At 43.6% G+C, this 16,622-nt stretch overlaps 1 protein-coding gene across 1 annotated transcript in view; it reads left to right on the top strand.

Moving 5' to 3' along the window:
• The first annotated feature begins 412 nt into the window (after positions 1-412).
• Positions 413-16,622, top strand: part of LOC107190950 (sodium/potassium/calcium exchanger Nckx30C) — a 51,079-nt gene continuing 34,869 nt past the window's right edge. Inside the window, exons 1-2 of the mRNA XM_015579863.1 lie at positions 413-1,382; positions 11,830-11,853. Of these exons, the coding sequence (XP_015435349.1) occupies positions 483-1,382; positions 11,830-11,853 (924 nt within the window). The 5' untranslated portion in view covers positions 413-482. The remainder of the gene's footprint in view (positions 1,383-11,829; positions 11,854-16,622) is intronic.

Here is a 16,622-nt window from a genome sequence, read left to right as displayed (position 1 = left end):
AAGAGTGTCACAAACGAAAACCAAGAAGAAGTAGAGACAGAAGAGGGCCAAGGGAAAACAGAGTACCAGAGGTTCGAGTGGCATAGGCAGGGAATAATAGAAACCAGAGAGTGGAAAGGTAGGTCCACTCGTCGGAGGGAACCATCGAAGGTGGAGGAGCATGCGAGAGCAGCTCCTCGGTGTTCCAACATGACCCAGCCTTAGTAGGGTACCTCCGTTGGCGTACACCCTCCGCGCCACGACACGATACGACACGCAGAAGGAGGTGGTGGAGGAGGCGGAGGTGGTGGTGGTGGTGGTGGAGACGGAGGAGGAAACGGCGACGGAGGCCAGAGAGGACGAGGTGGAGGAGGGGGAGGAGGACGGAGACGAAGAAGAAGACGAAGGAGGCGAAGAAGGAGGAGGACGGAGGACTGCTCGCTAACGACGGCGAACGTCCTCGAGGGTGCGATACACCAGCACCAGAAACACCACCGACGACGATGATCGTGACAAGCGTCGAACGGCGTACATGCTGGCGGAGGAGGCGGCGATTCGCGGCTGCTATCCTAGCCTCGGCGTTGTTGGCCCTAGCGATGGGTCCTGCCGCCTCGATGGGACACAGGCCAGCCCCAAACAATCCGATCATTCTTCAGACCAGCACCAGCACCACAGCTACGCCCTGGTCGGTTTACACTGTGAACGGTAGTGTTCTATCAAATGGCAACGAACTCGATCCGTATACAGATGACGGTTACAACGCGACCGTTCATCATCATCATCATCAGAAGGTCGGCGGTAACATGACTGAGGAGAAAGCTCCCCTGTTTCCCGAAGATCTGTTCACGATCGGTGAACGTCGTCGGGGTGCCGTGATACTCCATGTAATCGGTGTTGTGTACATGTTCGTCGCGCTGGCGATCGTGTGCGACGAGTTCTTCGTGCCGTCGTTGGACGTGATCATTGAGAAATTGGAGATCGCCGACGACGTTGCTGGCGCCACGTTCATGGCCGCCGGTGGTTCCGCGCCGGAACTGTTCACATCGATAATCGGTGTGTTCGTGTCATTCGACGACGTTGGCATCGGCACCATCGTCGGTTCTGCGGTCTTCAATATCCTCTTTGTGATCGGTATGTGCGCGATATTCTCCCGTACCGTGTTGTCACTAACATGGTGGCCGTTGTTCCGCGACTGTTCGTTCTACAGCGTCAGTCTGCTGACGCTGATCTACTTCTTCCGTGACAATTATATCCACTGGTACGAGGCGCTGGTGCTGTTCGGTTTCTATTTGGCGTACGTGAGCTTCATGAAGTGGAACCAACCGATGGAGAAGCTCGTCAAGAGAGTGATATACAGGAACAAGGTGACCCGGGTGAGGTCCACCGATCAGCTGATGCCCTCGGTATGTAAAACGGTGTATATGTGTATGTGAATACGGTACGACACAACCCCCGGACAGGGGTATGCGCGACATACATACACAAATTCGCACACACATGATTACAAGCCTCGGGCGCGATCAAACCACACCGATACCCGATCGATTTTTAACTGTCGGACATCGGATGGTCAGACGGCAAGCCGGGAGGCGGTGCTGGGTCATTTTTCACTGAAACTGAATTCGCTTGCTCAGACATTATTAGATAAAGTGTAGGAGATTTTATTATTACATATATGAAGGAAGATTGCTAAGTTTGAACCATGGCACAGTCTGACGAGTGTATATGAGTGTTTGGGACGAAATTCGTAGCTTCCAAACTAATCCTTTCTGTCCTAAGACAGTAATTATTCAGCACAACATGCACACACATTGACAACAATGACGGCCACGTGACTATTTCAGAGAACCGCAAATTTGAAGTTCTAAATAACAACAGGTTTCAATTTAAATAATAATTTTCCTTGTGTTTTTATCCCATTTTTGAGAAGAATCTACCATTGTGCGTAGTTGTCTCGGTTTCACTCTACCATCCGATTCTCACCGATCGTTTTATCATCTCCGAGGTCGTAGTGATCCTCTGTATACTTTAAGTTATAATAGAACAGGATTCGCGAATTGAGGGGGCTGTTTTATTACCGTTTTGTCGTGAATCGAAGGACGATTTACTCGCTGTTCCATCGACCACCGTCGCCGTTTCTTCCTGATAATCGCTCTGTATTTTCAATCGGGCGAAAGAAGCTAACGGACTCGGGGAATCCTCTTTCGGGGAAGAAATTAGAGGTGAAAAACGGGATTTGAACCGGGACGTAAAAAGTATAAACCCAGCTAGTTCTGAATCTACAGTAAATCCCCGATGAATGTTCGAAGGCTCCTCGGCAAGTGAAGATTAAATATTTTATAAATTACCAAGCTCTATCACTGTGCTAAATAAAAAATTCGAGCACTCATTTAGGATTTACTGTATTTTGTGCTTTTGACACACCAGGGCGTCGCTCCGCGCAAGATCTACATCTTGATGAACAAATTCAAGCGAAAAGTACCCGTTGCCCCAATGATCCAATTAGACGCGTTCTATCTACTGGCTCGGTTAATTGGTATACTAGACAGCCTACCTACGTTTGGCATCGATGATACGCGACCCCATCATCGACCTAGCGGAAGCGATGCATAGTCGTCCCTTTCACCGAAAAGCTAATCAAAAACTTCGTTATGATTATTATTTGTTATTATTTATTTATTTAACGAAGAATAAGCTCTTTCGTATACATTGTGCAGGATGGGAAATGAAATCACAAAATTATAAAATGAAGGAAATGAACACAAGAGTACTGATTTCATTCGATTTTCATAGAAATCGATATTCTCATATTTCTGTCAAGTCTTTTCAATAAAAACTTAATTCACTCGTTTTTATATGCAATGTCCATTCACTGGTACGTGTTCGTTTATTGGTGCATCGAACCTATTTCAAATTAAGCTTTTGAACTTCTAAAACAACGATCCGAATCACTCTGCGACGTGTTGATTCGCTTCAGTTGCTTTTCTCTCTCTCTGAGATTTATAGGACGTGTTGCCCCGACTCGAAATCCATTTCAAAGGAACATTTACCTTTAAATTCCACTCTGCTCGTTGCGAATACGACAGACAAACGTAAACGTTCAGTTCGATGATCGTGGTGTACATTCGGATTCCGGAAGTGTACCTTCGTTGGAAGCGAAATTTCGGTCGGCAATAATTTTCTTCCACATTCTCGATGCAACCTTTTCGCGAAGAGTATATCGAAAGCTCACTCCTCCTCAAATCGACTGGCTTTGTCCCTGTTTTTCGGGTTATCTTCCGCGTCCATAGACAATCGGGTCGCGGGAAAGTGGCACGGAGGTTCGCGTACGGTCAGATTAGTGTGCCGATGTCCCAATTCTCGGCCGCCGGAGAAAACGTGTTCTCCGATCCATATTCTCCACTATAAGCACTCACGAAGCTCATTTTGATCCGTTCGGCAGTTCACCAGTTACGATTCCTTGAAAGAAGATTACCACTATATTTGAAACATCTGTGGGATCAACAATTTTAAAAATTTTCAAAAATCCTTCAAGATCTGTTCATATATCACTAAAGACTCCACCAAAATAAATCCTTCTTCTATTCTATAATATCAAATTTCCTAAACTTTAAACTCAGTTTTCTCCGTTTAGAAACTAGCAGAGATACAACAATTAAGAACTAGAGCGTAGATTGGTCGGCCATTGCATCAATGGGAGGGGGGTGGGGGATCTTGAAACGATTCGAGAGAAATTCGATTGCAGATCCAATGGACACTTATCCCCGTCTCGATGGTCGTTACGATTTTACTATTCTTTTAACGTTAACCGAAGTACACTAGGGGGGTGGGGGGTGGAACGAAAGCTTTAGCGGCCGCAATAAATACAGGCTGCAAGACGATTTCTCGAGGGTTGTATCCAACAGTCCTTAAGGCCGATCAATCGCCGCGCTTCATCGGGAAAAAATAAAAGGAAATAGATCCCACCACCCCTCGTCGAGATTCGACGTTCAACCCTCCCGCGCTCGTGGCCACCATCACCCTCCCTCTTCGAATTTCTCTTCCGGGGTCGCGATTGCGGCGAAGCGTGTCCTCTCGATAACCAATTTTCTCCCCTTCGTGTTCCTCTCTCTCTCTCTCTCCCTCTTTGTCGAATTTCGAATCGATCGGCAGCGAAACGCGCGACGACCAGAAGGCCGGCCCCGAACACGTCGCACGGAATGAATCGATCTCTGTTGGGGTCTATTGTCCGGTTAGAGAGGGTTCGCTGGTACGGATGAATCAAAATACCGTTCGTACATTAATGCATAAATTAATCGCTCGCCGAAAATTCCATTTCTACCGGACCCCTTGAACCCCCCTGGCCAATTGATTTATGCTTGTTTACGTTCCGCCGATTGAGCCTATAAATCCTCTGTTCCAGCTGCTTGGTCGACGATTGTTTCTTCGTGACGAATAATTAACCGATTGTGTCCGCTAGGGAATCTGTTCGATTGGAAAAGTTTAATTAAAAGCGGAGAATTATTCTGCGTGGATGAAAGAAACTGGTGGCGATAGGTTCTTTATTTATCGGAGAAGTTCCGCGGCGCTGCTCTCGAGACTGTTCTATTGTTGTGATTTTTTTTTATCACCATCAGATGCACGCCTTAAAACCATGCACATTCTATTTAGTCATTTATTCTTACTTTCAATAGTAGCAGAAATAATTTAGGTGCTCGAGTTGAAATTAACACCCTGTATATCTATCAGTCTCATAATTTTGAAATAACGATTTCAGTGTGTGACCGTTAAAGGGTTAACGTTTCATGTGGAATGTTGAAATGCTAGATCATCCGTGACCAGTTATGTCCCATAATGCAAAACTGCGTTACATAATACTCCGGCACGATTACGTTCTCACTCCTGCTCTGGCCGCGGAGAGAAAATTTTTATTCACCCACTACCAACGGGAGGGTAGGAAGATGGATCGCGTCGAGGGACGCGTCGCGCGACGTTAATTGCGTTATCCAGATCGCGGCTGATAAATCAACGAGCCGAGAACGAACACCGTCGGATAACGCGGGTAAACTTTCGGATGTCTCTCTTTATTATTTCCTCACCCTTTATTATTCTCTCTTTATTTTTAAAATAACAGTCACGACTCTGATAAAATTATCGGAATTCTATACTGTTTTTAGTTGTACATACATCGGTAGAAAGAAATTTTCAAAAAAATTATTTAGCTCCATAAACAAACGTATAAAGTTACAGAAAGAATCGGCATGTATCACTTCGAAAACATCCCTCAAACCTCGACATTTAACAACTATCTGCGACGATCGACAAAGGTTTTGTTCGCCGATATTTTAATTTTATCAGTCCACCGAATACAGATGTAACGAACACGTTTCCGAATTTATCGGCGAGTTTAAAGGGGTCACGAGATTAGATTTGCACCGCGCGTATATCGTGTTCCAGGGTTAATATCGCGAGAACCACCGAAAACCTCGCTCTGTCAGTCAGACCGCGGGCCGTCGAGGGCGTGAAATATAATTCTCTCTTATTGACACTGATTAGTGACCGCTGAAAACAGAAGGCCGTCACGCTAATGACTGCATAATTGTGTGTACAGATAGAGGAGCCCGGAGGCACCCGATCGGAATTTATGCTCGCCTCGACAACATTTAATTCTGTTACGAGCACCGTGTATGTACTGTGTTTGTCTCTTTGTATTCAGGGTGGTCGCTGAATGAACGTAATTCATTCGACCCGCCTGTAACCTTTCCGTAGAAACAATTATCGCAAATTTTCGAAGTGGTCGTTTCGAAACGTGGGCACATCCGTGCTCGAAGGGCGCCAATCGTATACAATGTATCTCAGGTCAAGTAGTACAATCAGGGGAAGGCAGGACATAATTCTATAAGAAAAAATAAGTCGCAAGAGAAAAATAAACTTTTTTCTTATAAGGCTTCGTTTTCGAGAAGAACAACTTCGAAATTTCATCGAGTGTTCCCACGGTGTATTCGTGGTGACGATAAGTAGAAACAGAATGCAACGAACAGACGCATTAGCCAAGTTATATACGATAACTGCGCGCGTATCCAGCAGATTTTGAAATTTGATTATCTCGGAAACCAAGCATCGTAGGAAAAACTTTTCTTTTATATTTTGGACTTGCTTTTGCACCTAGAATAACCTTCTGCCCGATTGTAACCGATCTGAGACACCCTGTACGCGTGGTGTGATATTATAACGATCGAACTGTTAGCAACAAGTCCATCACGTCGGGCCCATTCAACATAGAGAAATCGCACCGAGGATGTTATGTCGTTCGTACGTCTTTGAATCACTGGGGTATCCTGTCGGTGTAAACCAAGGGCAAAGACCCGCGATATTTATTTAGGATTGGTCTGAATGGGACACGGTGTAGCCATCTGAGGGTCGTGAGGATTTGTTTGAACAGGGATATCACGATCACGACGACAATACTTTGACTGCCATGTCATGAATACTGACACGAATATTGCAAGAGGGTCGGATTATTTAAATACCGTTACAAAATTATTGCGTAACATTAATATCGTAATATAATTTAAAACAAGACCAACAGCCTGTGTTAACTAAACGCACATATTTTCGACGATTTATGACTTAAAAAACGAAATCAAGCGTGTCTGGCTAGGTACAGCCTTTTCCACTGGGACAGTCAATATTTTTGGCGGTTTATAGCATACTCACCAAGAGGATTAAACGATTTCTAATCAACATCGGTCCCAAAATCAATCCTATCGGTGCAAAATTAACATCAATATTTACGAGCATTTGCTAAGTAAGTCTCTTCGCCAACCCATTGCATGTAATCTGGAAAATTACTTTAGAAGTATGCATTAATTCAAGGTTGTGAGACAATAATAGATACAGAAGATTCCGAGTTTTGCATAGTAAATAAGTACAAAAGACTCACGGAACATCCGTGACAAAACAAACTTTAATATATTCCTTCGAAAGGATCGATTCTAGGACCAACAGATCGATTAGACATTTTTTTTACTCCTCTAGGCAAGCACTATAAGCCCCTTTAACTCTTCGACCCTTCGTTCGATCAGCCTGTATATTTCCTTCCGAGTTTTTAATATGAAGTCGCGACCTCTACGAGACGGAAGCAATCGAGAGATTAAAGGTCCCGTTAATAAGGACGAGTACATATTCGGGGGTTACAGAGAGAGAGAGAGAGAGAGAGAGAGAGAGAGAGAGAGAGAGAGAAACTCCAAGAAAATCCAATAAGATCTGGAAGAAAGGTTCGTTCAGCGATGCTCGAACCGGCAGCGTTCCCAGGCACATATACCTATCCAGTCTCCACCTCGTCCTCTTCTTCCTCTCTTTCTATCTCCATCTTTTCCTCGTCCTCGCCGGCGGTGGTTCCGCCTCGTGAAATCTTCCTCCTCGTAGAAGTTACAGCATTGCAGTGTGCAGAGGAAGAGAGAGAAAGAGAGGCCCACCACCACCCGTAGTTGAATCGATTCGACAGAGAGGCCCTTCCACGTTTAACCGCCGCCACGACAATATATACATACCAAAATATAGTTAAATTCTTTATCTATATGCTAAAACAGAAAAAATTTACACTTCATAATTATTTATGTCATAATAACACCAAAAACATAAAATATCTAATTTCTCCATCTGATCGTAATAATTTGATCAGCCACTGTAGAATTTCAGGGAGCAGCTCGTTTGTACCTCCTTCCACCTTTTTACGTATCCATGTATCTATACATACACACACATACGTTACATAAAACGTAAATGCACGCCCGACTCGACAGCGACCCACCCGATTGACCGGATCGACTTGAAACGTTTCGAGAGAGAGCTCCCCAGGTGCCCTACAGCTAGGGGAGGCTAATAATATAATTAACCCTCGAACCACCCCCTCCATAACGTCTTTCTGAACTGTCTGGGGGAACAAGAATTACCGTAGGAACTCACGAAACCCCGTTCTAGACTGATTCCGAGAGAAATTCAACGGGATATTGACTCTGATTAGGACTCGGGGAGGCCCAACTAATCGTAATATAGCCTCGGTGTGTATTAGAGGCTGAGTTCTTGGTCGTGATATTATCCAGGGAGTGCTTCATTCCCAGCTCGAGGGACTCGACGTTTCGATGGTGATCACTTGGGCAACCTTAACCACCTGCCACGGTCCACAGTTCAGCTACATTACGTTTGAAAGTGATGGCGAAGAAGGGGAAACACGTGGATCGGTAGCAATTTTCTTGGACGTATTGGGAACCTAAGAACGTGTCTGAGAGTTGGGATTATGATTAACCCTTTATGTCCTGAGGGTGTAGTTACCATTTATATTATAATAAAATGTTGTCCACGTACCAATATGGCTTAGAACCTGACTAGGATTTGTAAGTGTTTGCTACTTCTTTGAAGCCCTCTGAGATGCTATAAAATGGTGTCAGAATTCAGAGATACCATATTAGCTGTTTGAATGAAAATGTATAAAGTATACATTTTTGAAAAAATTTCAAGTAACTGGAGCAAAAATTGTGGTAAAGGAATTACGATAATAAGGTCCAGGTTTTACAGGGTTAACCCCTTCAGTGTCGAATTAATTCTAAAAGATAGTAAAATATTCTTTTAATTAATTAATTAGTTAATTTCAATTTTATTTTTAATACCCTAAGGCTTGATAATTTTAATAATTACATAATATAAGAGTTGTTCCGTGGGTGAGTGATTGTTTGCAAAGTAAAGATAAGAAGATTGGGGTATTCGTACTGTGTTTAATTAATTTTCTCTCATTTCAAGGTTCGGTAGGTTTCTGTATAACTTGGCCCGATTGTAAATCAGGAAACGAAACTATATTGAGCAGAACGGGCATAGATGGTGTGAGCAAGTGCCATGAGCAGGTAGTTACTCGTGCCTGTCGTGTCTCTGGAGCCCCAATCAAGCTCGAGCCCACAGTGTTTCGTTTACTTATCCTATTCCCGAACGAACGTTCTCCAGGGAGGGAGGGGGCGAGATTACTCTTCGTTTTCGCTGAAAATCGCGTGACGATTTCAATCATGAACGCGTAAATGTTATAACCGTTCGCCTTCGAAAGAAGACGACTAGAACTTCTCAACACGGACTGTCCCCATAAATTTTTTCTTTTTTAGTAATATAAATCTTCGAAATATATTTACTAAATTTCCATTACAGTCTCAGATAAAATAAAATGTAAAAAGCGATTTTTGCTATTTTCATCACGATTCCGGCCAGTTGCAACTTTTTCAAAAATTTTTTTACACGCCATTTAGTAAACTAATCCTTCTAACTTTACAGAAAAAAAACTCAAGTCACTTAGTTCCAATTTTAAAAACGTAGTTCTGTTTTAAAGAATGTTCGTATACTTTTTTTTACACAGTGTACCTTGTCAGGAGTTCAAGTAGCGGGGCATAAACGTGGCTAACGAGAAGAGAAAATTGTTTCCATCTAGACCGTGAGAGGCGAGCATTTTCGTTTTGGCTAACGATAATGTGGGGCGGTTTCTGGGTTCTTTTGTTGAAATATCGATCCCCCCGTGGGCCTGGAAAATTCGTCCGGGTTCGCCTTGACCAATGACATTTCCGTGGCTTTTTAGTGATAACGACGCGCATTTCGGACGACTATCTCTCGTTTCAGGAAAAGCATCCCCCCTTTCAGACATTGAGCGAAACCGTTGCCACAGGTCGATAACGCTCGCGATAATTAAACGCTCACGGTGTTACCGAATTCACGTTTAATCCTATTAATGGACCGATGGTTGCGTTAATGGTAACATTTTATTTGCAATGTTTCTTGCAAGTTAATTTCCATTATTGAATACCATTTATCTAACATTGTGGTGATAAAAGGAAATGTCCAGGAAGTTGCTTAAAAATCATTTTTTCATCGTTGTTTCTTCTTCCACTTAGGTACCGTAAGTCAGAGTTGGGCAAATTGTATTCCGAATAACGAATAAATCATTTCAAGATTTATTCGGAAGTAACGAATAACAATTTTATTCGACGTATACCACAGTTGTCTTACGGCACAGTATGTAAATTTACAAAAAAGAAAAGCATCTTATGTTTAAAAATCGTATTACTTCGCTGCTTGGTCCATAATAGGTTCATCCACCGCTTCGCGTGGATGGAACCACGAAAGCTAAGAAAAAGTCCCAGGAAAAAGGGGGAAACATTTATGCACTTCCCATCCCCCCATATCTCTTACTTTTACGGGAAAAGAACTTCCCTCTTCCTCTTACTTTTTACGGAAGACAAACGTAGGTCTCATAGGCGATTCGTCTCTGTGAGGGTGAAACGATCGAGGTCTCGACGACAGGTATGAAGATCGTGACGACAGTATGTGATCGTACTCGGTGTTATAGATTCGAACAATAATTTCGCGGAGTCGGCTCGATCGAGCGGAATTATCGCGGTTGGACGCGGAACTTCCCGATTAGTTACAGTCGGTTCGTGGAACGACGAACGACGAGAATCCAGGTCAATCGTCCGGGTATTAGTCTTCCGGCGCCATAAGAACTTAATAAAAATATCATGGCGATTAATATCTTCCAGCGGGAGAGGAGATCTCGTCGAATATACTCTACAATGGTTTCAGATTGGACGATTTATCGCAATTTAGGCGACCATTGTAACTAAATCAGTGACTTCTACCGAAACGAAAATACCGATATTATCCACCCATCCTTTTGTTTCACTTTAACAACGTTTTTGATTCGTTGTATACCCACGCGTCGAAGATTAAACCGTGCAGAGGACGAGTCGTCTCGAGAGCGCAGTGTTCCTCGAACATGCCACCGCGACGAAATCGCGGCTATGGCGATCGTGTGCCGCCATATTGGTTTTGCTTTTAATTGCTCGACGTCGACGGTTACGATCGATCCGCCATCGAGGGCCTCGGGAGCCAGCACGACCAATCATCATCATCCAGCCTCGTAATTACTACGGGGGTGAAAAAAAGCACTTGTTAACCCGCGCGACACGAGCTTTTCCACCCAGCTTTCCTCCCCTATCCCCTCCCATCCCCGCAAGCTTGTGAGAAAAAGACAAAAAAAAAGGAAAAACGACGTTCTGCAGATTCGCCGGAAGGAGATGGCCAACGTCGTATCGATCGAAGGTCGCAATTATTCGCACGATTGAAAGTAAGTTTCAAGGATTTCGCTTTTTCTTCTGTCTCTACGTTTCTTTCTTTTTCTTCCTTTCTCTTCGTTCCTGCCTCGTTTTTCTATCGTTTCTTTTTTCGTTTTTTTATTCACCGTTTTCCATCCATTCGCTCGTTAATCGAGCCGTGCGCGACCTTCGACCTTTTTCTACCGAACGCGACTTGCGATCTGCCACAGAGTGATCGATGTGAAACCACAGATTTTTGTATTATACAGGGTGTCCCACCTAACGCGAGCACCTTCGATCTTTCACTTGTTTTTAAGGAGATAAAAAATAATGCGAGGGGAATGCATGTATTGGGTTAGAAGAGGAAAATACAGTGATTCCTCGATGAATGCGACACGAGCAACGGCGTTACTAGTTGAGGGTTGGTAGCTTTCTGCACAATTGGGCCCAATTACGGGTTAGAATAACTCTTTATGAATTAACTATATCTATCAGGATAAGACACTTTGTACATATTTTTTTAACAATCATATTGGTAACATAGAAGTCTGTCTGTGAAACGCTTCCTCCTCCACCCCACCCCCGCGAGCATTGCATTAAACGTGTACGAGTCTATACACGCGTGTGTGTGTAAAAATTGTGTATGTGTGTGCTGCCTGGCGAAATCACGAATCGTGAAGAAAATCAACTATCTATTCGATTGTCGTTTACTGTGATTTTGTAACTGGGTGTTTCTTGCTTGCAGCACCAGAGCGCCGCCCAGGCATTGGTGAGTCGCATGTCCCTATCTCTTTTCTCTCTTTATTCTCCTTCTATCACTTTCTGTATTTTTTCTTTTATTTCCTTTTCTTCTTCTGCGTTCTTTATTGGCGATCGTTTACAATCGCTGGTTGCTAAACTTATGCGATTCCCATTAATCATTGTTTGTTTCTCGTTGTCGCGCGAGACGACTATCCGCCATAGCTTTAGCAACCAAAAACACAAACTTGCATGTCTATTTTGTGTCACGTACATGTACTTTGCCATCTCATGTGCCTTTGATCGATGTACATACAGCAAATCCTTGATGAGTGTTCGAAGGCACCTCTGCACTAAACATTAAGTATTTCATAAACTAATTTCCATATGCAGCTGAAACAAATATCATTGGCTTCGGAATTCCAAGCTCTATCACTGTGCTGAACCTAGTTAAAAACTCAACGCTACACCTGAGGACCTTTTCTTGTCAGTGCCGAGGAATCTTTGAACACTCATTGAGGATTTATTGTACTTATTTGTAAAACAGATACCACGAGGTGTTCCAAAAGTTTTTTTTTGTCGCTCGAATACTCGACCGAAAGTTTCGTTCGAAGAATATACACTTCGACTTTTGGTACACCACGTGCACTAAGCCCCTCTGGTACAGTAATGGCGGTGTTGTAAATGGGCTAAGACGCTTTTGAACTAGCTTTCGTTCGTATCCAGTCCCCTATGGAACTTGGACTACTCTCACGATACCCGAATACTTAACCCGTTGACTGTATCTTTTACTTAAAATACCTCATCATAGTTCATTAAATATTTTTGTATACTAAGATTTAAATAATCAGATTCCCTATAAATGCATAAAGCCTGCAGTCTAGTGATCAAGTAGGCGTCCACTGTAATGGAAAAATGCAGTTAGCGGGTTAATAATAAGTCAAAGATTTACAACTTCGCATAAATCACCAGTCCCAGACGTGTAACCGTCTCGGAGGATCTTTCTGTTCGAATGGTTCCTTTCGAAAGAAATTAAATCACATATATCATTAGTAATCTGAATATATCTTACTAAACCCTGTTAAAATCGAAGTCTGACAGTTGGGTTTCTTCCCTTGCAAGAGTCGTATTCGACGAAAAGTATACATATTCAAGGGGTACAAGACAGCCTCTGTATTCACTACCATCCCTTATTCTCCAGCTACCGTTTTCATTGTCACCTTCGACTTTAGCCTGGTGCAACTCTGATCTATCTCTATCTTTCTCTCTCTCTCTCTCTTTCTCTCTGATCGAGCACCCTTCGTTCGGGATGCACACCGGTGTGTGCAGCCGAGTAGCGCTCCGCGCACGGGAAGTGGCAGCTGTGACAAAAAAAAAAGAAGAGATCGTTTATCCACACCCTCAACCCCGTTTCCGCATAATAGATACGTAGATTCACATATACACACGCAGTATACTCTCACGTGCACATATGTACGTTCATGTGGAGAGCAAGAAAAAATCTAGTGGGATTCGTTAAGAGTGCACGTCTAACAATCCCTAGTGGTTCCCTGAGATGAAATAGGCTCAGATTCGTCCGCAACAACCTATCCTAGTTTCTCCCCTGATGAAACAGTCACAGGTTCGTCTACATAAAAAACTCGAAACGAAAGTCGCCATTCCTCGGCCTTCGCAGCCGGTCGGACCTGATTCCTCGTAACAGTCCATTGATCGACACATTGTGCGACGGGGAGGCGAACTAGGTCGGTAGTAAAAGTTGCGTAATTGCGTCCGTATCGGTTCCGATAGCCGGTCTCGTGGAAGCTCGCTGGAAGAGACAGTTTTGGCAGAGGAAGGGAGAGGGAGAGTTTCAGCGAGCATCGGAGTAGCCGTATTTGCCGGAAAGTTCGCAAGCGCAGACCCTCGAGTAGCTTTCTCTCTCTATCTGTCTATCTATCTATCTTTCTCTTCGATCTGAATAATGTTACGCGGCTAGTCGCGATAAGCTCTATTATCGTGGCTCGTCGAAACGTGTCTCGTCGTCGTGAACGGAAATAGCAATCGGACTCGACCCAAAAACCATTCCTATATCCTTTCGAACAACGGTCTCTCGATTCGCCATTTTTGTTCCAATGTCCTCGTGGATGCTTCGAGAAACGTTTTCTCTTGCGTTCTTATCCTTCGTTTCCTTAAACACAATTCGACGAAGTTCACTCGACGTCGGGAGTTGTTCGCGATCTGTCTGTCTTTCTGCTTTTTTGTTTCGTCCTTTTTTAAATTCTCCTCGAATCGCTTCTTGACCCCTCTCGTTTACTGAATCGACGCTTTTACTGTAATATATGCATATCAGTCACATTTATCGACGCGTGAGTTACCACCTCCCGGAATAGAACGCATTCGACCAGGGATGGTAAAACCAGCACGAGCCATCAAAACGCCTACGCGGGATGACAATATGAATTATGGATCAGGATATATACAGTACCTGACAAAAGTATTCATACACCCTTTAAAACGTAACAACTTTTTTAAAATTGGTACAAATGACTTAAGTTCTTTTGTGAAGTTAGGGACATTAGTTTATTAAATGACGCTCGTTTCTGTATCAACCAATTTCAATGAAAATTTGAGTGTGTATATAACTAACATAAATCTTCGATATATATTTATTAAGTGTTCATTAAAGCCTCAGATTAAGAAGTAGTAAAAAGCAACCTTTACTGTTTTCATCGCGATTCCGACCAACTGCAGCTTTTTCAAATTTTGTTACACATCATTTAATAAGCTAATGTTCCTAACTTCACTAAAAAAACTCAAGTCATTTGGAACAATTTGAAAAAAGTTGTTCCGTTTTAAAGGGTGTACGAATACTTTTGTCCCCCACTGTACATACATATCGCAACCAACAGTCTGTTAGTGGCCTAGTCACAGCCGCGCGAGCTTTATGCTATACGTCGAAGTTCTGTCTGAAAATAAGAACAGCAATTGAAGACGTGTAGACATGTGTATCAGCCGCGTGCGTTAGTGGCCTCAGGGATAGAAAGAGAGGGAGCAGAAAGCAGTGAATCGGAGCCAGTAGTAGGCTGGTCGATTATTTATTTACGAATATATTCCGGCAGTCCACGGTCTGAGCGCATGCCAAACCTCCTGTCGATGCACGGTTATGCAGACATACACATAGAGCGTGCATTCGTGGCTTTAATATTAGCTGCAGTTGTGTTCCATTCATGCCACCGGGAGGCACACTCCGATTCATTGGCCGATCCAATGGACCCGTCATTCTCCTAAAGACGGTACCAACTCGAAAGCGTTTTCCACTCGTACGTGGAGATACGCTCCAACGCATTCATCCCTGCAACATCCACGGATAGAAATCGCGTGGAAGTATCTCCATGGTGGATATTTTCGAATAATTCACAACCACGAATCCAATATACACTGCATGGTGTAACTATCTTAAAGTTTTCAGTCATTATAAATTAATAATATTACACACTGTTAATTATGCCATTAGTACATTTTCGGTAAGTTAAAAAAACACATCCTTTCACGAACATAAAAAAATTACAGATGCTTTCTGGCCCCGTGTACAAGCTCTCTTTCTCTGGCTTTCCTTTGCAATTAACAAAATTTCACGTCTCGTTCACCGGCGACGCTATGCACGAAAGGGGATTGAAGAACTCGATCAACACCCCCTTTGACGTGAGGTTATCCCGACAAAAGTGCAAACTTTGCTCTGTAAATATCTCGAGGGGGTCGCGACCAGTCGAAAACGTTCGTCTGTCCGTTTATGAGCCCAGCGCTAAAATTTCGCGAAGTGGGTGGCCGTCTGGAATTGTTTTTCAACGCTGAAAGTCTCTCCCCTCCTCCCTTGCGAACAAACACCTCGTCCTTGGGGCGAGTAGTTAGCTGCAAAATATGTAGGTGACAATCGAGTGACGAGAGGCTGGGCCATTGTTCGTGCGCGACGACGAAGAAATCGTCGACTTCGGATGAATCTAACCCCACCACACTCTCTCACTTGGCCTACTCGTCCCGTTTGCCTAAAGGCTCGTTTACACGTTTTCAAATAATTTCCGCGAATTCACGGCAATATATCGGTTTCGGTAAGCTTTCGTGGCATAATACCGGTATCAAAATCATACCGGTCAGACACTTATGCAGTGTACAAAGTGTGTCAATAAGATCTACTAGTAGAATAAAGTCTGTTTTTTTAAATTGTGCGTTTTTGAATGGTGAATCTAGTCACTTGAGACAATTAAACGAAAAATTCCAAAATTTTAATATACTATTTAAAATTTGAATAGGGTTCTTCGCTGTACAGACGAAGAAGTCAATAACTTTGAATATATCTGAAATGTATCAAGTAACATTCACGTGACCCCAATTTTCCGTCATCGTTCGTCATTGTGTCGATATCGAAGACCCATCAGGGATGTGTAGAACGCTGAAAGAGGGAACGCTGGCTGGGCGAGCGCGAGCCCAGGGTTAATTAGTTGTTCCCCCGTTAATTGGCCCCAGTCCCGCGGAAACTTTTTATTAAATACGCCCGGAGGATGAATAGGGGACGCAAAATTATGGCATCACTGGCACCAGAGGACTATATTTCTATTCCTTGGCACCGAGCGCGCGCGCGCACACACACTGTTCTCCATGTAGCTCCATCCCTCCATCCATCCTGCCATCCTTTCTCTCGGGCTGTCCCATCTCGCCCTTCCGGCTAATGAATGGCCGACTTCGCGTATAATTAACTATAATGCTCTTACCGATAACGGGCCATTAAGTGCTTCTTCATCTAGCTGCCGACTCTTGTCCACGGGC

The sequence above is a fragment of the Dufourea novaeangliae genome, unplaced genomic scaffold (assembly GCF_001272555.1).
Source record: "Dufourea novaeangliae isolate 0120121106 unplaced genomic scaffold, ASM127255v1 scaffold208, whole genome shotgun sequence".
NCBI classification, from domain to species: Eukaryota; Metazoa; Arthropoda; class Insecta; order Hymenoptera; family Halictidae; genus Dufourea; species Dufourea novaeangliae.
This window is presented reverse-complemented; position numbering and strand designations above follow the sequence as displayed.